We start from the raw sequence: 11,681 nt of genomic DNA, 5'->3' as shown, positions 1-11,681 counted from the left end.
CAGCTGTGAAGAAGAAGAATGATCAAGGTTGAAGGGGCTGTGTCTTTCAGAGCTTAAAACAATGACTAGTGCACAGAAAGACCTCAGCATTTGTTAAACAAATAATGAATGACTAGATAAATGAAGTTACAAAGTTGAATAAGGTTGGTAGCAAAATGGCTAGATCAAGAGAGGCTTATAACAGAGGGATCTGTTCTAGAACCAGTTCTCACAAGAGAGTTGAAGAACTCAGAGTAGTTGAGATGCAGACTCATTGTCACTACCCCCAGGAACCCTCCCTCCCATCTGGATCCTCTTCACTTTCAAGTCTAATTAAGGAATATTATCAGAAATCATTTTATTTCAAGCATCTTCACATCCTAAACTCCACATGACCTAAGCAGAACTCTTTAATTCTAACTCCCCATTCCCTCCTAAAAACATGCTTCTCCTGCACACTTCAACTTAATATGGTTCTTGATTCTTCTTTTCCCCTCATGACCTACATTTAATCCTTTAGCATGTCATGTGATTCTATTTCCAAAGTACATAACGAATTTATCCACTTCTCTCCATTCCTACTTTATCACCCTAGTCCAAACCACTCCGATTAATCTTAACAGAATCTAGCTTGTCTCCCTCTTACCTCGCTGGTGTCTTCCCCTACCCCTCCAATCTATTCCCTCCCCAGCAGCCTGGAGTGGTTTCTTACATATGCCAATCAGATCATGCCACGCTCCTTTAAAAATTCTACAAAGGTTTTCTACTGTACCTAGAATAAAATTCAAACTTCTCCTCTATAAACCGTCTCTATTTGGACTCTCCTCCTGCCCCACTCCACCTCACTCCACAACCCCCATCTGTTCTAGCCACAGTGGCCTTTCCCAAATCCTTTCCTAAATTTGTTCCAGCCTGAGGGCCTAGCACTCTCTGGAATACTCTACCAAAGAATCTTTACTGCCTTTTTTCCCCATTTAGTTCTCAATGTCACCTTCTACATTTTCAGAGGCCTTTCCAGATCTCTACAGCTAAAGTAGGCACCCCTTCTCGTTAAATGTTTACCACATCACTCTGGTTCCTTCCTTAGCAGCACTCACGACCTGAAATCATTTTGCTTATTTGTTTGCTTGCTCCATGAGAGCAGGACCTTCTTTATCTTGTTCATCACTGTATCCTTTATGCTTAGAAAAGTGAGAACAGTACCTGATCCACAGTAAACATTTAATAATGAATATTAAATACTGAGTGAGTTACACATTGCTTTTATGCTCAGATTTTTTCTCCTGACAAATTGATCTCAGAGGAAAAGCAAGGTGTTTATCACACATACATAAATGTTATAGAATCTTAGAGTTGACTGAATCCTAGGCTTTCTGAGGCAAATTCAGAGCTATCCTCTGTATCAAATCTTACAACTGATCTTGATTTTTATGCTGGATAGGGACTCCATTTCAATTCTGCATTTCTTGAAATGACTAACATATATTATCAATGTTATTTTGCAGTACATATCCTTTGTTTAATAGTGCTTAAAAGTTTATAAACTTACCAAAATTCTCTGATAAGAAACTCAACCAATAAGATTTTTCTGGCACAGACAGGATCTCAAATATTCTTCAATGGATGAGATTTTAGTGTTTTCTAACTGTGCAATGATGCCAAAGAAATATCATTCTTTGGCTTCAAATAAAGGAATACCTTTGAAGTATCAAAAATAAAACTAATTCTTTTAAGAAAACAAAAGAGTAAATGGAAGCTTTTATTAGTGAAACAAGTCAATTTATTATTTTCCAGCAAGGCCTTTTCCCTCTATAAATGAGACGACTACTTTACAGTACTTTACAACATAACTTAGTTTTTTGATGTTTTCAGAAAACGAAAGATTTCTCTGGAAATTAGGAAAGTAAATATTTGGGGAAGAATAACTACAGGAAGTTACTTTTCAATTAACAGGCTTGTCTACCGGTATATAACTACAGAATTTTTCTTCTTAATAAAGCTATCAAGTACTAGCCAACAAAGAACCTACCTTTAGAAAACTGAGTCAGAAAGGTTTCTACTTAAATAGGAAATAAGCAATCTAACATACCAATCACACATCACCTTAACAAGGCAATTTACATAATTAGGTATAAATTATTATCTTTATGTTGAATAAGGTCCTAGCAAAAACTCAATTGGTCTGTTATCTCAAGTTCAAACTACACTCACCTGGCTATAAAGGTAAACTTCACAATGGAATTGAGCCTGTTTGACTAAGGGAGAAACTCTCTTTAATATTGCACATTTTCTTTCATTAAAAACAAGGATTATTAAGTCAGGGCCATCTTGGTTCTGAATCTCTCCATTTTTGTTGGAAGAAGACTCACCATCTCTTTACTAAGTTCTAGCTCAACTTCTATCTCCTGGGCAGCCTCAGGGTGCTTTTCACAATAATCGACAATAAATTTGTAATGTTCCAATGATGTTGCCAAATTTTCTAGCTCTTTCTTGGGATCTGCAGTGATGATTTTGCCATAGAGACGGGCAACTCGAAACTTAGCTAACATGGCAGGGCGAAGAACATCTTCCCCTATATGCTCAGGAAATACTTTGTTTGGGTCTCTCAGGGAGTCTAAAAAGAGCTGGTAGTACTTCAGTGCTGACTTATTAAGATTATTTATTTTTTTCACAATGTGTGAATCAGGATCCCTCAGCTTGTCAGCAATGGCAACCTTCAAATCCATCATATCATAGTAAGCATGTGCAATCTCAAACTGAATCTGTCTGTTGACCAACAGGTAATACTGTGGATTCAGGTCTACAATGAGGGGCTCTAACATGGCTATTCTACGTTTATGCATCTTGCACCGTCTCTCCATATCGGTCTCAAAGAATGCAAGCACCTTAAACAGAGCACTGTGGTCTTGGACAACTTCAATATGGTCAGTGACATAACCATCAATCTGAAAGAACTCTTTTGCCTCAAAGACATAGTGTTGACCCAATAAGAAAAGTTCTCTGGCTTCTTCAAAATCTAAAGGTCTCAAATAGCTCACTTTCTCTTCCACCGCAGAGATGGCATCACACAGCTCACCGGTTCCAAACTGCACGGCTTTTTTCCTCACGCTTTCTTCCTCATCTAGTTCCTTTTTCCTCAAAGCTCTAAGTTCAGACTGTTTATCAAGATCAAGCTCTCCTATGTTGTCCTGAAACAAAAACATAAATTATGGTTAGGTAGGACACTGATCTCCTGCTCTCCGATAATATGGCAAACTTAAGAGTAAAGAAAAGAAAGCCCTCTTCCAGCTGGAGTTAAAGAGATACTATAATCTTTTTTTTTTTTTTAATGTTTATTTATTTTGAGAGAGAGAGAGCGCACACATCCATGCTAGCATGCAAGCAGGGGGCGGGACAGAGAGATAGGAGAGAGAGAACTCCTCCAAGCAGGTTCTGCCCTGTCGGCACAGAGCCTGAGTCAGGGCTTGAACTCACAAACTGTGAGATCAAAAACCTAGGCTGAAATCAAGAGTTGGATCCTTAACCAACTGACCCACCCATGCACCCCAGGAAGTACTATAATCCTAAATACCTTTTAAAACTTTCTTCTAATTATATTTCACTTGTATTTAAAATGTAAGAAACAGGGGCGCTGGGGTTGCTCAGTAGGTTGAGGGTCCAACCCTTGGTTTCGGCTCAAGTCATGATCTCACAGTTTCCTGAGTTTGAGCACCTCATCAGGCTCTGCGCTGGCAGCGTGGAGCCTGCTTGGGATTCTCTCTCTCTACCCCTCCCCGACTCATTCTGTCTCTCTCAAGATAAATTAATAAACTTTAAAAAATGGTTAAAGTGGTAAATTTAAAAAAATGTAAGAGGGGGCGCCTAAGTGACTCAGTCAGTCCGTTGAGCGTCCGACTTTGGCTCAGGTCATGATCTTGCAGTTCATGAGTTCGAGCCCCGCATCAGGCCCTGTGCTGACAGCTCAGAGCCTGGAAACTGCTTTGAATTCTGTGTCTCCCTCTCTCCCTGCCCCACCCCTGCTCACACTGTCTCTCAAAACAAATAAACATTTTTTGGGGCGCCTGGGTGGCGCAGTCGGTTGAGCGTCCGACTTCAGCCAGGTCACGATCTCGCGGTCCGTGAGTTCGAGCCCCGCGTCAGGCTCTGGGCTGATGGCTCAGAGCCTGGAGCCTGCTTCCGATTCTGTGTCTCCCTCTCTCTCTGACCCTCCCCCGTTCATGCTCTCTGTCTCAAAAATAAATAAACGTTAACAAAAAAAATTTTTTTAAAAATTAAAAAAAAATAGACTAAGCTCATCCTCCTCAATAAAACTGAACATGAACATCAGATCCCTCTGTGCTCAACCCCCAAGCCCTTTGTTCCTTCCACTCAACATTGTCCCTAGATCTGCACTGTTCAGAACAGTAGCCATTGGCCACATTTGGATGACTACTGGGCATTGGAAATGTGGGAAGTTCAAACTGAGATGTGGGCTGTATGTATAAAATATACACCCAATTTCTAAGACTTAATACAAAAATAATTTTAAATCTCTTTAATACTGATGACTTATAGAAATAACAATTTTTTTATATTCTGGGCTTAAAGAATATAAAATTAATTCACCTTTTTTTCTTTTATAACGTGGCTATTAGAAAATTGAAAATTACAGGGGTGCCTGGGTGGCTCAGTTGGTTAAGCGTCCAACTCCTGGTTTCAGCTCAGGTCTTAAACTCACAGTCTGTGAGTTTGAGCTTTGCATCATGCTCTGTGCTGAGGGCACAGAACTTGTTCAGGATTCTCTCTGCCCCTCCCCTACTCTCTCAAAATAAATAAATAAACCAAAAAATTTTTTGAAAATTACATACATGGCTGGTATTCTATTTCTATTGGACAGCGCTGCTCTACAGGTGACTCTGTTCACACCCATGGCTGCAACTGCCATCCATGGGAGGATGTATAGCTATAAATGTATAGCTACAGCCCACACCTCTTCTCAAGCTCCAGACCCGTAACTACAGCTCCCTGTATGACCTCTCCTGTAAGAACACTCAGAGGTTCTGCGTCCACGGGATGTCCACAATGGAACTCTATTCTTCTTCAGCAGTTTCCTGTCCTAGTGTTGTTTTAGTGAAGAAGCCTCCATGAACACGGACAGCCAACAACCTAGGAATCCTCCTTGAGATGTCCCTCTGCTCTCCCCTTTATCCTTCACATTCAATCTATCACCAAGTCCTTTACATTTTGCTTCCTAAATACCTCTGGAATCCATTCTTTCTTCTATCTCTTCTGCCACCACCCTAGATCAAGCTCCCTTCACATCTCACCTAGACTGTTCCAGTGGTCTTCTAACTAATCACCCTCCTCCACTGTTGCTTCCCAATTTATTCTCCATTCTGCTACCTAAATGATTGTCCCCAAACCCTTTAAGTCTTCATTCCTCGAAGGCCCTGCTCATTCCAGCTCCTTTCTGCCTCTGTCTTATATCACCTGCTCTCTCGCTCCACTCCAGACTCACAGGCCTTTGTTCCATCCTGTCTAATTCACACTCCCTGTGCCACAGAACACGCTGTTTCGGCTGGTTGGAATCCTGTGCCTTCTTTTCTCCAGTCTAACTAATTTCTACTCATTCCCAGAGCTTCCTTCAAATGTTACTTCCTCCTATTATGTCTTCCATCATGGGTCTCTCCTCTGTGGACTTATCAAAGTTGCACTTTTACGTGAAGTAAAAAGCCGGGTCTATTCTTCTTCATCACAGGACAATGACTAGCATAGAGCTGGCATAAATAAATTTGTGTAGGTCTTAAGCTTGGATTGAAGAACACTTTTCAGGTAAAAAGATGACTGAAGGATGAAATCAAACTAACAGTCAGATTAAGGAAAATCTGAGTAATTCAATAGCTGGCAACTATTTGAGTTTAAAGTAAGCAGGTGATAAGTTCTAGTGTCCAGTCTGGAAAATATCAACTAAATGAAGGGTATGAGTTAAATTACAGTGTATTTTGCGTCACACAATTATTTCAAACCCAAGCCCTAAGTCTCTAAAATTGTATTTACTCACTTGCTTTCAGGCTGCTTGTTTATTTACATGTTTTTTAGACCACTTTCTGAGCAGAAGAAAGCCGACAGCTCTTCCTGGCTCCAACTTCTCTAGACGAAAGACTCCCAGTTCTCCCCACTTCCTTTCTTTCCCAAATATGCCTCATCTTTACCCTCTACCTCTAAAATGCTCTAATCTTTGCACGACATATCCTTCTGGGGTTTTATGATTTGTTTGTTTAGTTTCATTTCATCTACTGGTTTAATAGGTTCTGTATTACTGCTAGTAAAACTTATTGTACTTTAATGCATGCATGCATGCATAAAAAAAAAAAAAAAAAAAGCGTTACTCCTCCAGGAAAGTCTTCTATGTATCTACACTTAGTATATTGCAACCAAATGGTTTATTTTTCTCCTTAGTGGTTAGAAACTAGGATTCAGTACGGATTAGTAATGATGATCATAACCATTAACATTTATTGAGGACTTAGTATGTCTAGGGCACTTTTCTGAGCCCTTTGCATATATATTAATTTAACTCTGATAACAATATTAAGTACTATTATTTAAAAAAAAATTTTAATGTTTATTTATTTTTGAGAGAGACAGAGCACAAGCAGGGGAGGGGCAGGGAGAGAGGGAGACACAGAATCGGAAGCAGGCTCCAGGCTCTGAGCTGTCAGCAGAGAGCCCGAAGCGGGGCTCGAACTCACAAACCGTGAGATCAAGACCTGAGCCAAAGTTGGATGCTTAACCGACTGAGCCACCCAGGCGCCCTAAGTAAGTACTATTATTATTTCCATCTTCTTTGTGATAATATTGAGACAGAGAGTTTAAGCAAATTGCCACACACATACAGCTATAAACTGGCAGGGCTGTTTCCAGATATATATTTTTATAAAAATAATATAAATATACTTATATACTATATAAAGTGTATAAAGGTTAGTAAGAATTGTTTCCTACCCTCAAATTGCTTATAGTCTAAAAAGAGGTGAAGGAATAAGATACGAATATGAACAGAGCTAATACAAAGCAAAACCTAAGTGATTTATGAAAGGCAATGAAAGTTCTATGGAGTTTAAAGGAGAGAAATGATATCTGTACAATATGAAGAATTACTCACTGAATAATTAATTTATTGAGAACCTATAATGCCTGGAGATAATGATAACATGAATATGATGCAGTCCCCACCTCTCAAGAAATTTATATTCTAGGGGCGCCTGGGTGGCGCAGTCGGTTAAGCGTCCGACTTCAGCCAGGTCACGATCTCGCGGTCCGTGAGTTCGATCCCCACGTCAGGCTCTGAGCTGATGGCTCAGAGCCTGGAGACTGTTTCCGATTCTGTGTCTCCCTCTCTCTCTGGCCCTCCCCCGTTCATGCTCTGCCTCTCTCTGTCCCAAAAATAAATAAACGTTGAAATAAAAAATTTAAAAAAAAAAAAAAAGAAATTTATATTCTATCCAAAGAAGAGTCTCTAAGGAAGAAGTGGTATTTGAGATGGACCTTGAACACTAAGATTCTAAAAGGCAGAGATGGGAGAGCTAGAAATATTTGAGAGCATTCTGCATGCTTTGCATAATAAACATACAAAGAGCCCAATGGGCATAATTCCCAGTTTAGGCTTTTACTTACATCCTGCTTATTTAAGAAAGAAAAGGCATTACCTGCATGGAAAGCTGGGCATTCTGCAGGAGAGTCAAACAATATTTGATCCAGCATCTTGCTATTTCTCCTTTTCTTTGATGATAAAGCTCTGGCACATCTCCTTCAGCTTCAGTAGCTAAAATCACATAACATCATTTATCTAAGTTAATGGTTACAATCGTAATTTGCATTGTGTATGACATTCTTTTTATACCACTTCTTCCTGAATTTAAGAGGAACAGATTCTCACTGAAGCAACAGGGAGGGAGGGGAGGGGGGGAACCCACCCAAAATTCCTACTACCAGAGGAAGTAGGAATAATCTCTGCTATTATTTTTGTATATTTCTTTCCAATTTTTTCTTATGTGTTATCTGTAGGCAAAAACTAAGGTCACAATGTATATTCCATTTTGAATACAGCTTTTTCCTTATATATTATACCACTAACATTTTACCCATATCTTATCAACTCTAACATTTTCAAGTACAGCATTATATAAAATTAAAGAGATGCTCCCTACTTTATATAACCATTCTTTTACTTCTGGGCATGCATTGTTTCCAATTCTTCTATAACAAACAAGTCTAAACAGAAAGATCTCTGTGCATAAATCTGTCTGAATTTTGGATTATTTCCTTAAGACAGATTCCTAGAAGGAGAATTTACTGGGTCAGAGTTTGTAACATCCTTTGTAACGTGAAGCAACATTTTCCACCACCATATTAGATTTAATGCAATATTACTATGAATCTGTGCACTTTCCTCTGTAGTCCACCTTTTCCCATCAACACAGTGTGCCACCAACACCAAGTACAGCGAACCCAGTATCCAGCTCTCCAAGGAGAGAATCAAGTCACTACACCCGTGCAACACAGAAACGTGGCACTGAAACAAGTCACTGATGGTTTGATTATCTCCTTCAGATGAACATTTGTTTCAGCAGAAAAAGTAGTTTTTGTCTCCACCAGTAAAACTAAGGAAACAACGTACAGTCGATTCTCCTTATCTGTGGTAGTCGTGTTCCAAGAAGTCACCGTGAACACTGAATTAGCAAATGCTAAAACATTGCTCCTCAGGAAAATACACGGTTAGATTCCTTTGAGCTTCTGGTCACATTTTTATTAACTGATTATTTTGACTGTGTTTCTGTTTAAAGATTCCTTATTTAATATATATTGTTGACTCATTAACATTGAACTCATTAACCAACAGCACTACAACTTGTGCTAACACTGTCATTTCTCCATAAGGTCCATCACAGCCTTCATGTGCTTACGGACACTGGACAGCACTTCAGCACTCCATTTGGAGGCCATTTTAAACAGTGAAATCGCCAACAAAAAAAAACAACACAAAAATGTGAAAAATGAGGTACTAAATAAACCACAAAAAGGACATTTCTTTACTGTATGAGAATTGAAACAAGAAGGCAGAGTGTTGCCTTGTTCAACATCAGCTGGGAATGTGCATCTCAGGTGACTCAAATGTCTGCAAATGACCACAGAAGTGGCCCAAGTACTGTGTTTGGGGTTACAAGTTAATTGTAGCAACAGGTGAATTTGCGAGTTTGGAATCGATAAATAATGAGGACTGACTACACTTTGGAACTTGTACTTAGATATGAAGTCCTTTTTCTTTCTTTTTCAGAAATAGCTTGTAGACCTGGGTACTTGACTTCGTTAAGGTTTGGAAGCAAAAATTACCCGGTTGAAAATTTAGTAAAATGTGCTCAGGGGTCCTGTGTAAGTATGTTACTGATTTTATAATAATAAAAAGTACGAATTTTTTTTAATTGAGGTACAACTGACATATGACATTTTAGTTGAGCCTTGAACAACACAGGTTTGAACTGCACAGTCCTATTTATACATGAATTTTTTTAGCACAGTACTGTAAATGTATTTTCTCTTTCTTATGGTTTTCTTAACAGTTTCTTTACTCTGGCTTATTTCATTGTAAGATTAGAGTATATAATACATATACAAAATATGTGTTAATTGTTATGGTAAGGCATCTGGTCAACAGTAAGCTCTTAGTGATTTAAGTTCTGGGGAGTCAAAAGTTACACACGGATTTTTAACTACACAGGAGATAGGCACCCTGACACTCCACATTATTCAAGGATCAACTATAGTGTTATACACACAAAGATTTGATGTTTGTATGTACTGTGAAATGATCATTACAGTAAGTCTGGTTAATACTTATCACCATACACAATTCAGTTTTTCTTGTAATGAGACTTTTTTTTAATGTTTATTTTTTAATTTATTTTGAAAGAGAGAGAGCGCGCAAGCGGTGGAGGGGCAGGCAGAGAGAAAGAGAGAGGGAGAGAGAGAATCCCAAGCAGGCCCTGCACTGTCAGCTCCGAGCCTGACATAGGGCTTGAACTCTTGGCACACCAAGAGGTATATCTTTAAAGTCTTATTATAAGGGGCGCCTTGGTGGCTCAGCCCATTAAGCATCCAACTCTTGATTTTGGCTCAGGTCACGATCTCATGGTTTGTGAGTTTGGGCCACACATCGTGGGTTTGAGCTCCGCATTAGGCTCCCTGCTGACAACGTGGGCCTGCTTGGGATTCTCCCTCTCTCTCTGCCCCTCCCCTGCTACTGCTATCTCTCAAAATAAATAAATAAACTTAAAAAAAAAAAAAGATATACCCTCTTAGCAACTTTCCAATACTCAATACAATATTAGCTATAGTCACCATGCTGTACATTACCATCCCATGACTTAATCATAATTAGAAGTTTATACCTTCCACTAAACAGGATTTTTTTTCTCCTTCTTTTCCTGACTAATAATCTACTGTATATATACATCACACTTCATTCATTCATTCAGTTATCTCCAGGGACAGAATTTAGTGATTCATCACGTACATGTAACACCCAGTGCTCATCCCAACCGATGTTTTCCTTAATGCCCCTCACCCCTTTAGCCCTTCCCCCACCCATCACCCTGCCAGCAACCCTTGGTTTATTCTCTGTATTTAAGAGTCTCTTATGGTTTGTCTCCCTCTGTTTTTGTATTATTTTTGCTTCTCTTCCCCTATGTTTATCTGTTTTGTTTCTTAAACTCCACATATGAGTGAAATCATATGATATTTGTCTTTCTCTGACTTACTTAGCTTAGCATAATACACTGTCCATGCTGTTGTAAATGGCAAGATTTCATTCTTTTTGATTGCCACGTAATATTCCACTGAACATATATACCACATCTTCTTTATCCATTCATCAGTCAATCGACATTTGGGCTCTTTCCATATTTTGGCTATTGTCGATAGTACTGCTATAAACATTGGAGTGCATGTGCCCCTTTGAATCAGCATTTTTGTATCCTCCGGATAAATACCTAGTAATTCAACTGCTGTGTTGTAGAGTAGTTCTATTTTTAATTTTTTGAGGAACCTCCACACTGTTTTCCAGAGTGGCTGCACCAGTTTGCATTCCCACCATCAGTGCAAAAGGGTTCCCTTTTTTCCACATCCTCACCAACACCTGTTGTTGCCTGAGTTGTTAATTTTAGGCATTCTGACGGGTGTGAGGTGGTATCTCATTGTGGTTTTGATTTGTATTTCTCTGATGATGAGCTATGTTGAGCATTCTTTCATGTGTCTGTTAGCCATCTGGATGTCTTCTTTGGAAAAATGTCTATTCATGTCTTTTGCTCATTTCTTTTTTTTTTAATTTTTAATGTTTATTTATTTTTGACAGAGAGAGAGAGAGAGAGAGAGAGACAGAGAGAGAGACAGAGCATGAGTGGGGGAGGGGCAGAGAGAGAGGGAGACAGAATCCGAAGCAGGCTCCAGGCTCTGAGCTGTCAGCACAGAGCCCGACGTGGGGCTCGAACTCACATACTGAGAGATCATGACCTGAGCCGAAGTTGGATGCTCAACTGACTGAGCCACCCAGGCACCCCTCTTTTTTTTTTTTTTATGTTTATTTATTTTTGAGACAGACAGAAAGTGAGCAGGGGAGGGGCAGAAAGAGGGAGACACAGAATCTGAAGAAGGCTCCATGCTCTAGG

The 11,681-nt window shown here is 39.4% G+C and overlaps 1 protein-coding gene across 1 annotated transcript in view; it reads right to left on the bottom strand.

Moving 5' to 3' along the window:
- Positions 1–1,741: 1,741 nt before the first annotated feature.
- KIFBP (kinesin family binding protein) overlaps positions 1,742–11,681 on the bottom strand; it is a 34,065-nt gene continuing 24,125 nt past the window's right edge. The window contains exons 6-7 of the mRNA XM_003993997.5: positions 7,668–7,783; positions 1,742–3,167 (exon numbers count right to left, since the gene is read on the bottom strand). Of these exons, the coding sequence (XP_003994046.1) occupies positions 2,292–3,167; positions 7,668–7,783 (992 nt within the window). The 3' untranslated portion in view covers positions 1,742–2,291. The remainder of the gene's footprint in view (positions 3,168–7,667; positions 7,784–11,681) is intronic.

This window comes from Felis catus, chromosome D2 (assembly GCF_018350175.1).
Source record: "Felis catus isolate Fca126 chromosome D2, F.catus_Fca126_mat1.0, whole genome shotgun sequence".
NCBI classification, from domain to species: Eukaryota; Metazoa; Chordata; class Mammalia; order Carnivora; family Felidae; genus Felis; species Felis catus.
The sequence above is the reverse complement of the archived record's forward strand: the minus strand, read 5'-3'. Positions and strand labels throughout refer to the sequence as shown.